General features: G+C 40.5%; 1 protein-coding gene across 11 annotated transcripts in view; it reads left to right on the forward strand.

The window, feature by feature from the left end:
• SLC4A4 (solute carrier family 4 member 4) overlaps positions 1-22113 on the forward strand; it is a 370302-nt gene that overhangs the window by 309702 nt on the left and 38487 nt on the right. For all 11 annotated transcript variants that reach the window (XM_089679581.1, XM_089679582.1, XM_089679584.1 and 8 more), the window contains 7 exons: positions 624-691; positions 5318-5509; positions 9184-9297; positions 10547-10708; positions 13483-13661; positions 15840-15912; positions 21003-21071. In XM_089679581.1, coding sequence (XP_089535707.1) covers positions 624-691; positions 5318-5509; positions 9184-9297; positions 10547-10708; positions 13483-13661; positions 15840-15912; positions 21003-21071 — 857 coding nt within the window. The remainder of the gene's footprint in view (positions 1-623; positions 692-5317; positions 5510-9183; positions 9298-10546; positions 10709-13482; positions 13662-15839; positions 15913-21002; positions 21072-22113) is intronic.

Raw genomic sequence — 22113 nt, forward strand, 5'->3', positions numbered from 1 at the left:
TGTAATATTATTTACCAGGGATTACATTAAGGAGGGATTTGCAGTTGGGAGTTTGAAGATTATTTACTGTGTATCCCCACAATTATGATGCAGTTCACATGCTGTATACCTGTCTTCATTATTTTTTAAAAACAGTGGACTTGTTTACACCATATGTGCATAAAATTTCATTGAAAAAACGCACAGAGCTGATGAGCATAGATACATATTTACATGCATTTTTATGTGCATTTCAGTGCATTTGTAAGCATCTTAATATTCTGCTGAAGTGCGCTTTTTTTCTTGCATTGTTAACCTTTATCTGCTGCTATCTCTTCCTGTTACCTTTTATGGGTAGAAAGATAGAAGTACATTTGTTTTTTCCCCCTTTTATTACGCTATGTTTATGCACACGTGTGCATTTTCTATGTGTGTTGCGGAAAAATACAGAAACATCTGTGCCCTTGCACAGACCTGCGTTTTACAGATGCAGAAAAATGCAGGTCTCTGCACATGGTGTGAACAAGATCTGAAATATGTTGAACATTAAAAATAAATTCAAATAAAAACACTACATAAACAAACGCTGATTTTTGTTATATGTGATGAGGATATGGCAATAAACTAAAAACATTATGTTGCAGGTAACAGCTCATTTTTTAATGAGACCACAGAAGCTCCCCTGGAATTCTTGACTACCACTGAGGATCCAGTAAGTATCTTAAAGTGATTTTACAGGCCCAGGTTTTATTTTGTTAAATAACAAACATACTTATAGTACCTGCTCTGTGTAATGGTTTTGTACAGAGCAGCCCTAATCCTCCTTTTCTGGAGTCCACCGCTGGCTCTCATCCCTGCTTGCTCTGAGGGCACTTGTTTGTGCTAGCTCCCTGTTCATAAGACTTACAGTGTGTGACTTGGCCGGCCCCCCACTCCCTCCCCACTGGCCAATGTCTCCAGCCACTGTCTCTAAGCCAATGAGATGTGAGAGAGCCGACAGAGCCTCAGCTGTCATGCACATCACTGGCTCAGGTGAGTATGGGTGGGGGCGGTGGCTGCAGGGGAAGCTGCACTCAGAAGGTTTTTCACCTTTATGAACAGAGTACAGGAAGGTAAAAAACCTTCTGCCTTTACAACCACTTTAAGTTAATAAGAGTGCCTTTAATGTAGAAAAGAATGCAGGGCTTGAATGCCAAGAGCTGGGATCTTAAAGCAATGAAATTAGAACTGAAGAAGAAAACTCGTGACCGAAGGACTAGCCCGGGTGTCGGCAACCCGCGGCTCCAGAGCCGCATGCGGCTCTTTTTCACCTTTGCTGCGGCTCTTCTGTGTGCCGGGCGCCTGCTCCCCTCCCTCCTCTCAGTCGGCCGCCCCAAAAGTCAGGACTCTGCAGCTAGCCCGGCAATGGGCAAACTACGGCCCGGCGGACCTTATAATCTGGCCCACGGAGCGTGGCAAACATTGGCTGTCAGGATGTAGGCGGGGCAGCGTGACGAACTCCTCTCCTCTCACAGTCCGCCCTGAAGACCGGAACGGCGCGGGAACACGGCGAGAGGAACGCGTGGAGCAAAGGTAAGTGAATTGACACAATATGGGGGATGAATTACTATAGGGGGGATGAATTACTATAGGGGGGTGAATTACTATATGGGGGATGAATTACTATGGGGGATGAATTACTGTATGGGGGATGAATTACTATGGGGGATGAATTACTATATGGGGGATGAATTACTATATGGGGGATGAATTACTATGGGGGATGAATTACTATATGGGGGATGAATTACTATGGGGGATGAATTACTATATGGGGGATGAATTACTATGGGGGATTAATTACTATGGGGGATGAATTACTATGGGGGATGAATTACTATATGGGGGGTGAATTACTATGGGGGATGAATTACTATATGGGGGATGAATTACTATGGGGGATTAATTACTATGGGGGATGAATTACTATATGGGGGATGAATTACTATGGGGGATGAATTACTATATGGGGGATGAATTACTATATGGGGGATGAATTACTATGGGGGATGAATTACTATATGGGGGATGAATTACTATATGGGGGATGAATTACTATGGGGGATGAATTACTATATGGGGGATGAATTACTATGGGGATGAATTACTATATGGGGAATGAATTACTATGGGGGATGAATTACTATATGGGGGATGAATTACTATGGGGGATGAATTACTATGGGGGATGAATTACTATATGGGGGATGTATTTTCAGTTTTAAAAATGTGGCTCTCAAAATAAATTTCAATCGTGGTTTTGGCGAGATTTGGCTCAGTTGAAAAAAAAGGTTGTCCACCACTGACCTAAGGCTATGATTGTGATTATGATGATACACTGTGGCCCTGATTAACCCTTTGCTTACTGGGCCCTTAAACCTCCTTCATGACCAGAGCGCTTTTTGCAATATATGCAGTGTCGGATTTGTTTTAAATGTTGCAATGGTTTTGCGGCTCCCAGTCTTTTTTTCCCTCTCGGAAATGGGTCCAAGTGGCTCTTTATGTCTTAAAGGTTGTAGACCCTCACTAGCCGATCTAAAACCGCAATGTGACGTGCGTAACAATGCCACACCCAGCTGCACCCTGCACACTGATTTTCCAGCTAATGGGCCACAATCGATGTACCGGCAGCCTAGGCGATTGTTACTGGGTCAGGTTATTTACGCAATTAACCCTTCACACTGCCACCACCTCCTTTTTGTACAGAGGAAGAGGAAACTCGACATTATCAGCTATAACACGATAACGATTGAGATAATCGTCTGTATAAAACGGTCATAACACAGGCCTGTTATACAGAGGGTTAAGCAAACAGTAGCATTCTCTTTAGAGGCAGGGATTCAAGATTGCAATACAGAGCTATAGAAACAGTTCAACACTTTCAGAAAGAAAGATTTATTACTAAAAGGTCAAACGGGTGCAATAAAAATATTTACAGAAAAAGGATGTAACTAAGATATATATATAAATATACAGAGAACCATAGCACAGCAAAGAGATATCAGAGAGAGGTGAAAGGGTTAAAGTACTTGCCAAAGTCCTGGGTTAGCAGATCCAAGGTTCAGAGCAGAAGGGTGCTTTGATCTCCCTATGTTACAATGGTCAATGGGAAATTCTTCAACTTCCTACTCTTAGGCCTGACAGCCTGTTTTGTAATCCCCAACAGGGGGTGGCTCTGTAGTCAAGGACCAATCTCCGCTTAGGGCGTGGAGAGATGGGTGGATGCCTCAACTAGAGCAAAAATTTCCCATAACTCATATTTGGCCTATAACTTTTCATCTGCACAAGTGACACTCAACCCGCGGGTAGATTATTATGCAGACAAGTCTGAGGATTTATTAGATATGAATTATGAAAGTGTACACTGAACGGTTTGCGAGATCTATTTTTCTGCTTTACTGTGTGTCCGAGACAAGGCAAGTGACCCACCAAAATGTTCGGCTCCTCTTAGCCCATCTGGCGAAAAGCTCGGTTTTTATGTAAGTCTCTCATATTCCAAGATATGAGACATAGGGGGAAAATGGTTTTAACAGAGGTTATCTGATTCTGTCACCTACACTGAGTTAGGTTTTATTAGGTTGGAATCTCTCTCAACTCTGGAGAAAGCTTGCCTTATCTCTTCCGAGGTGTGAAATGGGACAGCTCGCCCAGACAGCTAGGCACCTAGCTCAGATATGCCTTGGCCTGCCAGTGACCCATAACCAGCACACACACACACACACACACACACGCTGACCAGATGTCTCCTCTCAGAGCGGGAGGGGGTGAGGGGAGAAAAATGGATACTCTTAACAAAATGGCGGACTGCGTCAGTCTCTGTCGCGCACGTCACAACCAGTTGCCAGTTATTGTTGAATCCCCCAGGCTGCTCCATGCACATAGCACTTGGTCCTGTTCAGATCTGCGTAGTGGTTCTGAAAAATTCAACATTTTTATTTCTGTCTGTCACTCCACACCAGGCTGAAGCTCAATTTATGAACTTTCCTGTAAAGAAGTTACAGCCATCACTGAATCCAGTGCCCCCTCTTAATTATGTAGTCTTTCATCTCCTCTTTCAGCTCTGTCATCTTCTGCCATCTTCCTTCAACAGAAAAGAAATTCCTTGCATTGATATAAAAAAGACTGAAATACTTTCTTATATTAACAGAAAAGATTGAGCCCAGACCCAATCACTTATTCTTGGAAGAGAGACTACAGTAATAACTGTCAGCTTGTGCTGTTGTGAATGCTGGAGAGGATCGGCATCATTCACAAAAACACAAATTTACAACAACACACGCAAGCTTCTACCTTAGTCTGTTTGGCAAGAATATTGGGAAGGTCTTAGCTCAGTTGCCCAAGAGAGACCACTGTAGTAGCTGGCATGTGTTGCTGTGGGCTAGTGTTTTGTGAATGATGGCACTTTTCTTCAGTGCTGTCCATTAACAACAACACCAGCAGACAGTTACAACTGTAGTTTTTCTCCTCCGAAATAGCAGGAGGCTAGTGTGCAAGTCTGGGCTCTTTGTTTTCAGGGCAAAAAGGGAGCAGAGGAGGCACAGGGCTGTACAATTAGATGGAGTGATTCAGATGTTCTATCCTGGCAGCTTTCAGAGGAGGAATGGGCAGGGATTGTGCAGGCTGTCAAGAGCATGCTAGCTCAACAACCACTGCACAGATTTGAATGGGAACAAGTGCTATGTGCCCTGTTTCCCCTAATGGATTTAGGAAGGATTTTCAACTTCAGGCGATACTTGTTATTTAAGGGTACTCTTGTGAACTAGTACAGCAGGGAGCCACTAGCAATTTCTTTAGAAGCTATCAGATTCAGAAAACTCCAACAGGGAGTCAGAACTAATTACAGTAGATACTATTATATGCTGAGGCGAAGATGGGTGGTAGAGACTTGCTCATAGTAAATAAATGAGAGCCCTACATGTTAGCTCACATAATTACTATACATTTTCAGATACACTCTATTATGTTTTAGGTTTAAATCTTCTTTTCCACTAGCACTGTTTAGGCCCAAATGTATAGTGCCAGATATATAGGGTTAAAAATTGGTACGCCTGTGATTTGGCAGCACATACTTTATGTGTTGCAGGAACCCAGTATTTTGGGAAAGAATAGTTATTCTTTCAGGGTGCTTGTCCACAATGTGTAAAAAGATTTTTGCAACTCTTTAAAATTAAATATGCATTTTATAATTCCTGGTGCTGGATTGAAGTTCTGTTTAGTGCTGCTGTGGGTACTGCTATGAAGTTATATGTTCTAAATTAGGTGATTCTGTTATGTCAGTCATATGTATTCTTCCTTACAGTACCACAACCACACCATTGAATGGTCATCTCTGAACAAAAAGCAATGTCTGAAATATGGAGGCCAGCTTGTTGGCAGAAGCTGTAAATTTGTTCCTGACATCACTTTAATGTCTTTTATCCTGTTCTTTGGCACCTACACATGCTCTATGGCTTTGAAAAAGTTCAAAACCAGCCGCTACTTTCCAACCACAGTGAGTATCTAAAAGAATTGAAAAAAGATAAAGGTATAGACAAGTATTTTACAGATTTCTGCTGTTACCCACTAACTGCTGCTATGAATACCTAACTGAGAATAAATTAATGATTACATCTTGTTGAGTTGAGGATTGATTACATATATGACAAAAGGTTTCTTTTGTCATATCACAAAAACTTGCGAAAAGCACTTAGAAACATAATGTGATTATGCCAGCAACATAATAATGATGACAGCAGTATACATACATACTGTAATGATGACAGCGGTGATCATATGTCATGGTGACAGCGGCATACATATAATATAGCCGCAACATCTACATACTATTACAAGATCCCACGCAGGTTATAGTATGTAATAGATACTACGCAGGTAAAGTTATAGATGTGTATACCCTGCACATGTGGCCTGCATTTGACATCACTAAATGTGCCACAAGTATCCCATAGCGCAAATGACACACATATTGAAATTATGGAGGCTTGGAATACAGCATCTCATAAAGGTGGAGGCATTTACCATTTAAAGCCTCTAGCCTCCCCCCTTCCATCACCCCCTCATCTCTCCCCTCCTCTGACCTTGCAACGGCACTGCCCCCCACCACACCCAAGGCCCTGCCTACCGTAACCCCCCCATCACTGCACTCCTTCAGCCCTACTACCACTGAGGAAGTCACCAGAGTCTTCTCAGAAGCCCGCCTCACTACCTGCCCCCTGGACCCTATCCCCTCTCAACTCCTCCGGTCACCCCCCTCTTCCCTCATCCGCTCCCTTACCCACATCTTCAATCTCTCCCTCTCTACTGGCGTCTTCCCCTCCCCCCTAAAACATGCGCACATCACCCCCATACTCAAAAAGCCCTCCCTGGACCCCACTGACCTCAACAACCTCAGACCAATTTCCCTGCTGCCACTCACGTCCAAGCTCCTTGAGCGCTTGGTCTACGATCGCCTATGCGCCCACCTAACTGACAACAACCTCCTTGACCCACTACAGTCCGGCTTCCGTCCCCTACACTCCACCGAAACCGCCCTCCTCAAAATCACCAACGATCTACTAACCGCCAAAGCCAAAGGCGACTACTCTGTCCTCCTTCTCCTAGACCTCTCCGCGGCCTTTGACACAGTCGACCACCCCCTCCTCCTTAATAAACTACTCTCCCTTGGCATCAGAGACACCGCTCTCTCCTGGTTCTCGTCCTATCTATCCCAACGCTCCTTCAGCGTTTCCTACAACGGCGCCACCTCCTCTTCCCTCCCCCTCTCTGTTGTGGTCCCCCAGGGCTCTGTCCTTGGACCCCTTCTCTTCTCCATCTACACCTCCTCCCTTGGCAAACTCATACACTCCCACGGCTTCAACTACCACCTCTATGCTGATGATATTCAAATCTACCTATCCACCCCTCACCTCACCCCCACATTCTCCGCCCGCATCACTCACCTCCTAAACGACATCTCTGACTGGATGTCGCTCCATTTCCTCAAGTTCAACCTCTCCAAAACCGAGCTTCTCGTCTTTCCCCCTTCCCGTACCCCCCCCATCCTTTCCATCACTACCAACAACACCACCATCAATCCCGCCCAGCAAGCCAAGGTCCTTGGCGTCATTCTGGACTCAAACCTTTCCTTTCAACCTCATGTCAAATCACTCACAAATACATGCAGGCTCCACCTCCGGAACATCGCCAGGATACGCTCCTTCCTTACCCCAGACACCACTAAACTACTCGTACACTCCCTGATTATCTCACGCCTTGACTACTGCAACTCCCTCCTCACCGGCCTACCCCAGTGCAAACTCTCCCCACTTCAGACCATCCTGAACTCAGCTGCCAGACTCATCCACCTCACCAGCCGCTCCACCTCTGCCACCCCCCTCTGCCTCTCCCTCCACTGGCTCCCCATTGCCCAACGCATTAAATTCAAACTGCTCACTCTGACCTATAAGGCCATGCACAACACTGCCCCTAACTACCTCACCGACCTGATTCCCAGGTACCACTCTACCCGTACCCTTCGCTCTTCACAGGACCTCCTTCTATCTTGCTCCCTGGTCTCCTCCTCCCACGCACGACTGCAAGACTTCTCCAGGTCCTCCCCCATCCTCTGGAACTCACTACCCCAATCCATCAGACTGTCACCTTCCCTCCTCACCTTCAGGCGCTCCCTGAAAACCCACCTCTTCAGGGAAGCCTACCCCACCCTCACCTAACAGCCGCTGCCCTTCCCTCCTCCTACCACTCCATCCCCCACAGCCTTTTCCTCCTGTACCTCTACCCCCTCCCTCCTAGATTGTAAGCTCGAAAGAGTAGGGCCCTCTTACCCCTTGTGTGCTGTTTGATGTTACTGTACTGTTTCATGTATTGTCCCCCCCTCTATTGTACAGCGCCGAGCAAACCCTTTGGCGCTATATAAACTCGATAAATAAATAAATAAATGGGGAGTGTGGAATTCAAGCGTAGCAGTTACTGTAGAGGGTACAAGCCCTTTTATACTGTAAGGGTCTGTCTTGCTCAAGTCCTTTTTGGGCAAGGCAACAATGATTCCCAGAGCCCTCTACTCTTTCTTTTTAGCATTTTTGAGTTTAGCTGCAGTTAGATGGTAAGTGTGAAAAGTACGAAACAATACAAAACAGAAACATCTCATCTAAGAGCTTTCACTACTATACATAAAAACTGAATCTTTAAATCATGTAACTCTACAAGAGGTAGAATTTGGGGGGGGGATTTGGTCTTTTGTAGAAATGTATATATCCTGTCTTTATTCTGACTGTCGATCTGGGTTCATTTAAAGTCTCAGTTTCCTGCTGTGTGTGTCATCCAGCAAGCGATACCAGTACCCTGCCTTTTGGAAATGTGTGTGATCATGCAGGGCATTGTGAAACTACGGGAGCAGAACATATATTCACATTACCTGCAGTCACTTAATTAAAGTATCAGGTTGTTGAAAATCCACTCAAGTAAACTCTTTCCGGCATCAGAATATTTTTTTTGAGGTCAGCAAAATGGAAATTTTAGCTTGGGTTGAGAAAACTTGAACCAAATTGTTCTGCATAAAATGTAGCTAAAACACAATGAAGCAGGTGTATCTTAATATCTCTTTGTATTATCTTAGCAGATGTATTTTTAATATCCCTTTGTAAGCCCCACACTATGAAATATATAACTTGCTTACTGCAGCGTTTCCTGTTAGTTTAACTAAGCACAAAATGTACAGTATTGTGACAAAAGCAAAACTATACTTAATATGGATCCAAAGCAAAACCTATATGGGGCCCTCTGGCTCTCCAGGCCACATCAAAGTTTCCTACCAGTTAGACCTTTATCATTATAATGTGGTAAAAAAGTTTAAATCATTCTGGCAGAATTCAGTTAGTCCCATGTTTTCCCAAGTTATATTCTGACTGATTAATAAACCTTTATATAATAAGCAAGAGGGGCTTCAAGACATGTGTGCCTGGGACCTTGTGTGCTAATGGGTCTCTTAGCCTAGGCTATTGTTATGTGTTTAATTAGAAATCGTAGACATGTTTCATTAGTAATATGTGCCTGATCAATCCTTATTACAATATAAATCCAAACGTGTACAAATGTACTGTGTCTGCTTTAAATATAATGATCGACCTTACACTTTGATACTTATCTCTGTGGGTCTTTTTCATACTATAGGCCAGAAAACTGATCAGTGACTTTGCCATCATTTTGTCCATTTTGATTTTCTGTGGAATTGATGCTCTTGTTGGAGTTGATACACCAAAGTTGATTGTCCCAAGTGAATTCAAGGTGAGTACAATATGGTTTTTTTTATTGCTATCTGTTTTCCCTATTTACCCTCTCTAATTGTCCTGGTGACCATTGTCCAGGGATAGAAAGTGATGGAAAATCCAAAATTTTGCAGTTGTCCCTGGAACAGGAATAAATGGGAATCTTCCGTCAGGGATGCCTGTTCTGGGGACAGCTGTCGATAAGAGGATTTTCCCACACTTTCAAAATATTTCTCTTACATGCTATTAGTGTCATTGGTAAAGTGAAGAAAAATATTTGCAGTGAGACAGTAATAAGCAAAAAAAAAAGGGGTTTTAACCTTTTCCTGGTACAAAACTTTGCATATGACACACATCTGTTTGTTTAATAATGTAAATCCGGCATGTTTACCTTATAGATCAGGGATATTTGGTTTGTTATAACTGCATAAAACAGACCTGTCACAATCTGTGGCTTTTATTTTTTGGTTTACTACAATGTGCTAAGAGCACCAACATAAAGTAGAAAGAAAGGATTGTTCTGTAGTGTAGACTGACACTAGCCTGACTACAATTTGCACTGCATACATTTACTGCCCCCATGGTGCAACAAAGATAACACGCTTTGATTAAATGACAAGGGCAGCCTGAGATGAATGTCCGGTTTTTTGATGTTCTTTTAAGCTAGCTATACATGCATAGATTTTTTTTTTGTTCGGCCAGCAGCTCGAACAAAGTAAATCTAACAGACACCAAACAGCACGGATGGACAAATCTCTCTTGTCGGCTATTGTATTTTGGCAGTGTGCACCCATGACTGCCAGAATACCTAGATATTGGCTGCAGTTGATTGGATGCAGTCACTGTTCAGCCAACAATTTTCCACTGGCTCTTTTGACAGAAGTTGGGTGTTGAATCACCAAAAATTTGAGCTCTGTATGGCAGCTTTTAGAGTTCTCCATCCCTTTCTGGTGCCTGCCCTCACCTTTGAAATCACTATGACTGACACCAAGTTTTGAAATTCAGCACTAGTGTGAACGAAAGACTGGCAGAGCAACTTCAATGTATTGGATATGCAAGTGAGTAAAATGTTGTGCACATTTCCACCTTCATTTTCTTCTCATAGAAGAAATAGATTTTAGTAGAAGTCTTTAAATAGAGCAACACTTGCCAAGAAAAAGAGTTTGCCGCTCACAAAATATTTTTTCCCTTGCAGAATCAGTAACTAGAACCAGACCAAGCTAGATAAACTGTTCACCTCACTAAATATACAACTTTTTCCCTTTAAGCCAACAAGTCCCAACCGAGGCTGGTTTGTCCCCCCCTTTGGAGGAAACCCTTGGTGGGTGTATCTGGCTTCTGCTTTGCCGGCTTTACTCGTCACCATCTTAATCTTCATGGATCAACAGATTACAGGTGTCATCGTCAACAGGAAGGAACACAAGCTAAAGGTGCGTCTTTAATATTGGCTCTCCGCATTTCTTCACTTCTCTATCAGAGACCACTGAAATATTAAACAGCATGCTACAGACACCATTTATTTATTTATAGTCAGTCACAGAACTGTTTCCAAACAGGCAGCAGGGTTATATTACTGAAAATTTCACCGGGAGTTTGCAATTCCATCCATCTTTACTTTTGCCCTATGCAAACACCTTTCATTACCTGGCATAGTAAAATCTAGAATACAGGTTAATGGAAAACTACTACTATTTTCACTAATATCCAGGATAGCACTACCAAATATACTGTATTCTTTCTTGTCTAATCTTAGATTTTCAAAGCAGTGAGCAGTATATGTTCAAGTCCCTTAACCTTGCCCCCTGAAAATAGTGTATGCAGGTAGTGATGTAGAGGTGTCGTTAGCATACACTCAGGGCAGTGGAAGCAATTCATGATGGAAACATTAATTGCTGGTCTCTCTCACTAGCCCCTATGTTAAAGAACTGAGTGGATGAGAAATATGAGTGGAATCAGTGTCAAATTGTTGGTCCTTAGTGCTGAACTCTAGGCTAAGTGTTCAGAAATACATATAAAGGAGCTATTCTATCTACCCATAGATTTTGTATATCCATCAACTCCTGGGATTTACTCTTCCCTGCTATACAGCACAGCCCTGTCTGGCAGGACAGGCAACCTATTTTTTCTCTGCTGTTGGTAAATAACATTTGTTACACATGTTTTGTCCCTCCCCAGCCTGTGTTTGGACAGTGCAATGAGAAGCAGCAGACTTCTTCTCTCAGTCACTCTACTCTCTTCTCTCAGTATCCTGCCTGTGACCACATGGTCACTGCAGCACAGCTTACTGATTCTTATGCTGCTTCTCCCTCTTCTAGTCTGTATAGGGAGCTGCAAGAGGCCAGGTGAAATTTAGATATGAGGGGTGTGTCAAGTCAAACCGGGTCTTTTGAGTTTATATAATCAAAGAACAATTTTTAAAGAGTGTAAACTGCATTTATTTTTCGACACACTCCCCTGCTACTATTATACACTTATACCAGCATTTAACTAATGCCTGGAAATCTTTTGCATAGAAAGATTTGTCAGTACACCTGAACCATCCTAGGACAGCCTACTTCATGTCATCATCAGTGCTGAAATGCTGACCACAGAAAGATGCGTGTCTTGTGCAATTTCACAACAGGTTATGCGTTGATTATCCAAGATTAGGAGTTCCACATGCTGATTGTTCACAGGAATGACTGCTGTGGGCTGGGAACCACCACGGCCAGGATCATCACTGACGGACATACGGCCATCTTTGAAATGTTTACACTATTCAAATGTCTTACTGTGGCTGAGTGTCTCATCACCGTACTGTGCTTGAAGTCTTTTGTAGATATTCGTGGGTTAAAACCTTCTTTTACAAGAAACTTCATCACCAAATGCTGTTCCTTGCACTGTTGTCTGCCATCTTGATTAACAGTCTCTGCACTGGCCTGTGACATGCCTATCACTAATACGACACACTTGCAACTTACTACTGCGTGTAGTACCACCACGCTAGCATCCCTTTTTATACTTATAAAATTAAAAATCTCGGTTTGACTTAAATGCTCCTCGTACTTACATTACTTGTATTAAAAAAATAATGTATTCATAAATACAGGGTTTTCCCTAATACCTGCTAAGTGTTTAGCTTAAAATCTTCACCTTAGCTAGGAGTTTTATGTCATATTATTGTGAGAGTAGTTCAGAAGTTAGTTAGGAGGAGCTCCATACTTGTACTACAGCAGCAGTCATCCTGATTATTATTATTATTATACAGGATTTATATATCGCCAACAGTTTGTGCAGCGCTTTCCAATATAAGGGAGACAGTACAATTACAATACATTTCAGTACAGAAGGAATAGGAGGGCCCTGCTCGTGGAGCTTACAATCTAAAGGATGATCTACTATAGCTTATATAGATAGCTTAAAACATAAGCAAATGTATATTATTGGATATTCTAGACACTTTCAATCTATTTTTTACTTTTCACTTATAACAATGTGAGATAAATCAGATTAACGTGTTATTATATATTTCAATATCATTCATAGTGTTAAGCTTTGCATACCTCTTAGGAATCTAAAATAATATTTTAACCAGTTTTTTTCAACATTAATTACTTTTGGAACAATTCAGATCTATACATGTATTATTTACTCATAGATCAATCAAGTATCACATGCACTACAAATGAGACTCTGTCAAGTGCAGTGATTGTTCTGGTTAAGCAGGGTGGAACTGACATGTTGTGAGGTTTGAACATGTCATGCTCAGTGGAAGACCTTTATTCTCTGTTCCCCAGATCACTTTCAGTGTCAATTAGTGACTTTAGCCTGTTGTAAATTCACAGGACATAAAGAGTAATTCACTCCAATCCAGACATCGCTCTGGTTAGAATAATGAAGTCTCTTCGCTTTCCTGATATTCTTATATGTGCAATTTTATCCATTACTTCCTGAATTCTCAGATGTCTCCTGTGAATTACTCCTTGCAGTTTGTAGTAGCATTCCATCACTGGAACAATAGCTGCATTTTGCAAGACCCCACATTAATAACATATATGTAGTCATTATATCTTCTCTACAATCACTGCACAGATACTCCTTAAAATGGGTATTGTTGGCAGACATAAAAAATGAAATCTGATGTTTCTGCTGTTATGACCACAAAAATAATAGTGACCTGTTTGTTTTGCTTTGAATTAAATAATTCATCTGTCTTCATTCATAGAAAGGAGCTGGGTACCACCTGGACCTGTTTTGGGTGGCTGTGCTGATGATTGTGTGTTCTTTCATGGCTCTTCCTTGGTATGTGGCTGCAACTGTCATCTCTATTGCCCACATCGACAGCTTGAAAATGGAAACTGAGACATCAGCTCCAGGAGAGCAACCAAAGTTCTTGGGAGTAAGGTACTACTGAAAAATAAATACACACAATGATGGACAAAGACTACACTTGGGCAAAAACCATCTTGAGCCCCATTGAGTTTCTGTCTTTCATCGTGTGTCCTCTTGGCAAAATACCATATATTTTCTAGGTGTTGGTCAGCATGTTGCTTCCCTTCTCTGACACTCTTATATTACGCTGTGACGCTCTGTCCTTCCTGATATTAAAGTTACCAAACTTATGTAATCAATTGTCAACACGCTCACTCATGGCACAGGACCAGTTAAACATAATAGTTATAGTTACGTTCTGATCTCTCTACAGTTTATTGTTGAGGGACAAGGCTCCTCCAATATTTCCTTCATTATTCCTTCTGCCTTTTACTACCTTGGTGCAGCTACGCAGACTGCAGGAGCAGTGTGCCTGTTCCTGAACTGTATGTGTGTGCAGGGAATTATTTAGACAATACGCTGCCCTAGGTACATTTAAATGATGTCACTGTTATATTGTAATGCTAATTATTAGCAAAAACTATAGAATGCTCTATTAAAGACATCATGAGATCTGATATAGTCATTGTTACTTTTAAACTGCATGACCTGCTAAACAGAACAATGGAAAGATTGTTTCATTCCTTCTGACCCATTTGTACATCCTCTGCACCCCTTTCCCCTACAATTTTGTTGCTGAGATTAAACACAAATCTCCAGAATTTGGGAATTAAAAAAAAAAAGTTAAAACCTATCACAATTTGTACATTTCAAGAGCTGCTGCTGCCCCTCTAAGCCAACTGCCCTAGACACTGCTCCACAAGTGTCATTGTGGTAAATACAGCCCAGTGTTTTTTTTTGTTAAAAATTACACTGGGCGAATTTGCTAAGTGTGGAGCAGACAGAATCTGGAGCTGTGAATAACAAACAATCAGCTTCTTTTTTTCATTTTCAAAGCTTTACTGAACAAGCTGAACCTAGAAGCTGATCGGTTACTGTGTAAAACTGCTTCAGACTATATCTGCTCTAGTTTTAGAAATTTGCCTTCACTACATACAGTATAATATTAGCAGGCAATAATTACTAGTGCTTTCTAAATGGTTGTTGTGCATTACTTCAGTATGCATATAACTAATTTATCTACTAAAATTGTGTATTTAGTGTATGTTTGAAGTATTGGCAGCCTTTCCGTTTATTTTTAATATTTCGCTTAGATGCAGTTCACACCAGAATGCAGTGCAGGAAACCTGCTTTCCGTGCGTGGTTCCTGCACCACATTCAGAATGTGCTACACTTGTGTTCTGCAGCAGGTGTCAGTGCAATGCTAATGACATCCCAAACACGGGTCATAAACACAGTGCATTTGCACTGGATTGTATGGTAAAAAAGAACCATGCAATCTAGTTGTTCTGTGTTTTGTAAAGTAGCCCATGCACTACTTTTGCTGCGGTCTGGCATGATTTCAGCTCATTCAAATGAATGGGCTGAAATCACAGTGCATTTGGATCCCATGTGAATCACGGTGTGAACCGGGCCTAAACAAAATTCCCGCACCACATTCAAATCACACTACCCTTGCAATCTGCAGCGGGTGTCAGTACAATCTTAACGACACCCCAAATGCAGCGCATTTGCCTGCACCGGATTGCATTGTACAATACGACCGTGCAATCCGGTTGCAGTGCGGTTCCAAAATTGTTGCATGCATGACTTTGGTGCGATGTGGTGCAATTTGAGCCTGTGAATTGAACAGGATTGACTGTGCAATTCATATGCAATTCATAGTTTGAATCAAGGCTTAATGTTTTATTTAGAGTCCTTTGGATTTAATTAGGCTGTACAGTATGTATATCCAAAACATTTTTAAAATTTGGAATACAAAATCCCTGTCAATTTTTATCGTTTGCTTTCAGTGTTTCGTTGGGAAAATTTCCTTTCACTTCTGACTCAACAGAAAGTGATAGAAACTCTCCACAAAGTGAAAGGAATTACCCACTTAGACAAATATCACCGGAAAATATGTTTTTATTGCATGGGAACACATACAGGAATAAACGCTTAACAGAGATTCAAACCCTTACCCATTCTATCCAAAACAAGGGAACAAATACTCTCTCCATGTTCTTTAATAAAAGAATATTCTTCTGTTAATGATATTTAGTGATATTTATATTCTGCTGAACAGAGTTAACCATTTACTGTTTGTTGCAGGGAGCAGCGAGTTACAGGTATTGTTGTGTTCTTACTGACTGGTATATCCGTCTTCATGGCACCCATATTAAAGGTAACCATGCAATGCATATGTATCATTTTCATCACAAGTGCATTTATCAAAATCCGTAATCTATGAATGTGGTGGCTGCATAAATATTTTTTAGGGCTTTTTCTTTCTTTATTTTCAGGCCTGTAATAAACTTCTTGTCCTTGGCTGTCTCTGCTGTGGATGCAGCAGCAATGGAGACACCCTTGGACAGCAGCATTGTCAATATGAGGAGAGGATACTGTTAGATATGCTAGCAGGTTTAGATGGACTTGGCTAACAAATTAAAATTGAACTCCAGCTAACACTTTTTAGGCGTCATGCACACTGGACATTTTCACAGCTGCTTCTAGGGGTATCTGGCATTTTTTTCCTGCATCTAAACTCCCCTGTATGTTAGCCTATGGGCTTGATTTACTAAAGAGAAATAGGCTGTGCACTGCAAGTGCACTTGCAAGTCTACTGAAAGTACAGTTGCTCTAGATCTGAGGAGAACATGCAAGCAAAATAAAAAAAAAAAGCATTTTTTCTTTCACATAATTTGATGAAAGAAATCAGCATAGCTTCGCCTCATTTCAGAGCTTCCCCTCAAATATAAAGCAACTGCACTTGCAGTGCATAATATATTTACCTTTAGTAAATCAACCCTTATGTGTCCATGCACACATAAACATTTAGAGGCAGGAAAAAACCCATTGCCAGTGCGTCCAGGGGCAGCAGAGTTTTGGCAGAAAAAATGTTTAATGCTTCTAAAGGAATGTAAACGCATGTAGATACTTGTTAATGCTAGGCGCGTTTAGTGTTTTAGTGTTAATTAATTTCAAGGGCCAGAATAAATTATTTATTCTGGCCAGTGAAATGAATTAACTCCTAAATGCTTGATGCAGCTAAATGTGTCTAAACAAGGTACACACTTTTACAAGTATCAGGCATTTTTTTCTGCCAAAATGCTGCTGCCTGAAGGAAAGGAGAGTTAAGAAAACATCCTGTGTGCATGAGGCCTTAAGCAGTTACAGCAAGCAGTTTTTTTTTCCTTTTTGGATAAAGACCATTGTAAGCACCCCTGTCAGTGGTAAATGGTTTGTCTCAACTTTCTAACTGCCACTTTTGCTGGACAGCTTGGTCGAAAGGAAGATAAAAATAACAAACCTAGTGACCTAGATCATCAGGTGAAAATAAAGGGGAAAAAAAGCCTAAAAAAGTAATTCAGCCACTACAGCTACAGATTGATAAGCTCCAATATATTACATGTTTTTGTGTTGTTACCTCTTTAGAAAGAGGTGAAAGGCACTTTGGAATTAGATGAGTGGGTTCAGTCATTTATTACTATAATGTAACATTTTGTCTGCAGTATTCCAAGTACTTTGTAGAAAAATGTGCATGAGGATTGAAAAGAGAATGGGTTTTATATTATGCTTGAATACATATGGAAGAGAGACATTTGATAAGATAATAAACAAAGCCTGTCTACCCTTGGGGATGTTCCCCTCATATGCCTGGGGATATATGACCTTTCTATAAACCAAGTCCTGCTGAACAAACAATTACCAAGTATCTGTTATCGCTCTATTGGCATGTAGCAAGTTAATAGAATCAGTACTACCAGATACTTCTGTTTCTGTTCCCAGTTCATTGTTGAATCTATTGAGTACCGTCTGTTCCAGCACTATTTGCCTTCTCAGTAAGGGAGGTTGATATAACCGAAAGAGATCAGTGTGTTTCTGCTTTATATTGTATCACTTTTCAGTGCTGTAGCAGCTGCAAATGTTACATTCTGTAAGCACATAGGAGTCCTGCAAGTATCCTGTTGGTTCTATTATAAGTTTACTTTTCAAGATGATCTATTGTTGTCATATTTAGTTATACATCACTTTGTAGTTGTACTAGCTCTGCAACAGTTGGCAACAGTTTTCCAGTTACCAGCTGCAGTCCGAGTTGGAAAAATACTACTATAATGTCAATTCACAAAAGTGTATTGTATAGTTAACAGTTTCCATTATCGCGCATTATCTTTTAAAACTTCCCAGTCACTGGGAAAACTTTTGCACTAAAAGTGCCCTGTAAAAGAAGAAGAGGAGTGTTTGCCACACTGGCAAGTGGCAGCTCCAATCTTCTATCTTTTGCAGTGCTAAAGCTGATGCTGATATCTGACATTTCCAGGAATGTTGGATGCCGTAGGGCTGATTTACTAAAGGCAAATAGGCTGTTGACGTAGCAAGGGAAATTGCACTTTGCAAGGAGAGTTTCCCTTAGCTTAGTGAATGAGGTGAAGCTCTTCTAACTGCCAACATCCAATCATATGCAAGCAAAATAACACTGTTTTTTTTTTTTTTCCATTTTCCTTGCACATTCTCTCCAAAGTGAATTTTCACCACATCTACTAAGTTAAAGCGATAGTAAAGGCTCCGTTATATTTTTAAAAATAGCAAACATGTCATAATTACCTATATTGCTAACAGGACAGCGCTGCAAATGACACAATATATGATACTCTAGAAATCCAGGGCAGATGCTAAAACCTTGCAAATCCTCTATGTATTCTAGGGTTCTCACATAGAATACAGTTCTCATAAAAATATGTTCAATAATCAAATACGATGAAAGTCTTTGTCAGCTTTTATAGAGAGAATCCCTTCCTGTGCTCAAGATAACATTAAATGGAATCACCACTAGTGAGGAACCATCACCTCCAGCCTTCACCTGATGGATAGACCTATAAGTATAAAGGGGCAGGAACTGCATGCAGAAGATTTTTTGCCTTTGTGCATAGAATGCATGAAGGTAAAAAAAATCTTCTACTGTTACAACCACTTTAAGGTAAAAGTTACTTGCAAAGTGATAATTCCTTTGCAAAGTGAACAGCGTATTTGCAAATCAACCCCTTTGCTACTGTGCTGTGGCTCCATCTGCTGCCCTCTATAGTATGTCACTACAGGGCACAGTAATGTCATAGGGGACAGGGCACAGAACAGTAGAGCGCAGCTGTGCAAGATACTGGCTATACCTGTACCTCCTAAAAAAGAGGGAAGATTGGAAGTACCTGTCTTCTTGTTTTACAAGCTCTATTTAGTGCAGTTGTTTTTCTAGCAACAAGGTCACTTTTTTTGCAGTCTGTAGCCCCATAGGGGAAAATTCCTTTTATTTCCGGTCACCCGGACAGTATTGCCAACATCTGAGAAAGTGAAGGGAAAACAGCAACGGGGACACAGTTAACAACAAAAAGCTTACAAAGTATCTAACCTTTCCACACTGTGCTAAATTCTTCTCCCTAAGATTGATATCACATGAATATCTTGTTGCTGGTGACAACGTGCTAGTGACAGGATTGCTAAAAGACCACGTACATTTTGCTATGGTGTTGTTCTGGCCCACCAGTGTGATGTAGCTTTATTCACCACTCCCTTGTTATCAAGAATTATTTTGCAAAAAATGTTCTAACCTTTACAAGTCATGAGTGATTCAGTTCTGTATTGTCTACTACTTAGCAATTGATTTTGTGCCACAGTAAAAATCTGTTGTCTTGTGCTGTGTGTGCTTTTTAAGAATACTTGGAAAATATTAAACAAAGTGATTAATAAATGAACACTGGGATTTTATTATAAAGACAGAGAAGGAAAGAACATGTACTGCGTGTCATTTAGATAGGGAACATTGAATGAGCGACACTGTCCTTGTGTGCCATTTAGATGGGGAATATTGAATGAGCTGACACTGCCATCTAATGGTATCTTCAAAGCATGCAAGTGTTGGATTTACGGTATACTAGGACATTAGCAAATTCTCACAGCACTCTCCTTTTGTTTTAGAAATTGTAGAATTCATTTTAAACTGACTTTCTTAATATGACCTATGTAATAGTAAAAAAAAAAAATAATATTAACAGAAAAATTCTGGCTAAGGAACATATAATGTAATTAAATGTATCTGACGTGTTCCATACAGCTTTGTTGCCAAGGTCCCAGGGATTTGGCAAGAGGCTTAATTAACTTATTGTAAAAAGTAATTTCTGCTGCAGTTGGGAGCTAGTGATCTCACAGAACACAGAGAGCACTAATGAGATGCCATAGAAATTAGAACTTGCTGATCAAAGGGCAAACTTTAATTCCATTTTAAAGTGGTCTTCTAGTGATGGTGTTTTTAAAATCGTAGACATAAATTAACAGAGGTTTCCAATGTTTTGTCTCTAATTGGCCTTTTCAAGAAAAAGCACAAAACTTATGGATGATCATTTCAAGCAGGACATGTATGTGTTGCTATAACAGTCATTCTACTTGAGGAAATATGATCATTCCAGAGTGATCAAGCCATTTTGTCACCTGTCCTGACATGTTTATTCACTGTTCAGTGGATGACAAGAGATGCTGCAAAGGATAATATGTCACACTTGCTTTTTGCAGGACTAACAACAGGGACCAAAGAACAATCGCAATACATATCCACCTTCCCTCGCTTAGATTGTATCCTACACTTTCTGAGTGTTTTATGTAAATTATTTTTGTGTGTATGCCATAATATGCCAGTAATAAACAGTGATTAGCTCATGTTATCAACAGCTAATGGAAATGCTGTTGTAATTGTCAGAACTCCTTTATATTACTGCACATATATTTTTCCAGATTTGTTTTTGTGATAACATTGTCACCAGGACAGGAAGTGAGAAAAAATTTCTCCAACAAGGACACATGACCAATACAAATATTTTTAGAGGGGACCGAATAGAGTAATAATTAGCACAAGGACATTGTCAATTTCCCTGATGGAGATTTCATGTCATATCCTAAGGCCATTATTGTTAGAAGGAATGGAAGCAAGGGGAAATCCACAAGGGAAGTAGGAAGCAGTAAAAACTTGACAAAAATTGCAACCCTTTTCCACTACAAAAAATAAAACTATTCCTTTATTAAAACAATTTTTATGATTGACTGCTTATTAGATTGTAAGCTCTAAGGAGCAGGGCCTTACTAACTCTTTTGTATTGAATTGTATTGTAACTGCTCTGTAAAACACTGCTCAAGCTGTAGGCAGCATATAAATCTTGTATAATAAAATAATAATAATAATAATTCAACAATATAATACATTGATCTAACATTTTCATATTTCATATTTTCTAGTTTATCCCCATGCCTGTCCTGTATGGTGTCTTCTTATACATGGGGGTGGCTTCACTTAATGGAGTACAGGTATGTCATTAGTCGTATATTAAAAACTAGTGTCCACTGCTGACACTATCGGTACAGAACAGTCTAGTACAGGGTGTATTGTTCAGGTTTATTGACTTCCCTCAAATTAGGAGTCTCTCATGCCCAAACTGGCCATAAGAAATTGTTTGACTACCTACAGTATTTCATTAGTGGCCACCTGTGTCCATATGTTATGGCTAGACCTAGCTGCATCAACATACAAAAAGCTGATGCTAATGAGGTTGCAGCCAAGGAAACTTCTTTGTTCCCCAAATGCAATTCTTAAGCAATATGCATAGTTGCCTTTCTTCCCTTTGAGACTACAGCACAAAGTAAATTGACTGGAGAGCAAATGTCTTATTAAATTCTTAAAACAAAGATTCCATCCAACTCTTTAAACACATTATTTGTTCCTGTCAAGAACTGGATGAAACATGACTTCCTGATGTACTAAATGCATGGAATGACTTCTGAGGGACACAAAACCTAAGAAATATCTTGTTTATTGAGTCCTATAGGTAAACAGAAGCTCTTTGTTTTATAACACCTAAACAATAATGGCTTGAGCATTAAGATAGTATACCCCACAGCACTTTTAATATGAGTGGCATATTATAATGCTAATGTCCAGGGTGCAGTTACTCTTTAAGTTTGCTTAAAGCTTAATTATCAATATTGTACTAGGTATGCAATTAAATCAGAAAAATTGTACTTACAATAAAATTAAATCACTAGTAGCAACCCCTGAATTTCACAGCCATTATGTTTCTTAACTTTCACTTCCAAGCTCTTCAAATCATTAAATGAATTGCAATTTAATGTTCAAAGGTGTAGAAGACTTGATCTCTACAGAGGTCAGGGAAACTTTTCTTCATTTCTTTCTTCGTGAAAGCATATATTTTTTGGTAGAGGTGAGAAAACTTGTATGTGCAACTGTCAGAAAAAGAAAGTTAACACATTACAAGTCTGTCAGAAAGACATCGGGTTATACTGATGTGGCCATTAAAGAAAAAATATCGAGAGCTGGGTAGCATTCTTACCA

The sequence above is a fragment of the Staurois parvus genome, unplaced genomic scaffold (assembly GCF_062004578.1).
Source record: "Staurois parvus isolate SC_StPar_1 unplaced genomic scaffold, SC_StPar_1.0 ptg000227l, whole genome shotgun sequence".
Taxonomy (NCBI): Eukaryota; Metazoa; Chordata; class Amphibia; order Anura; family Ranidae; genus Staurois; species Staurois parvus.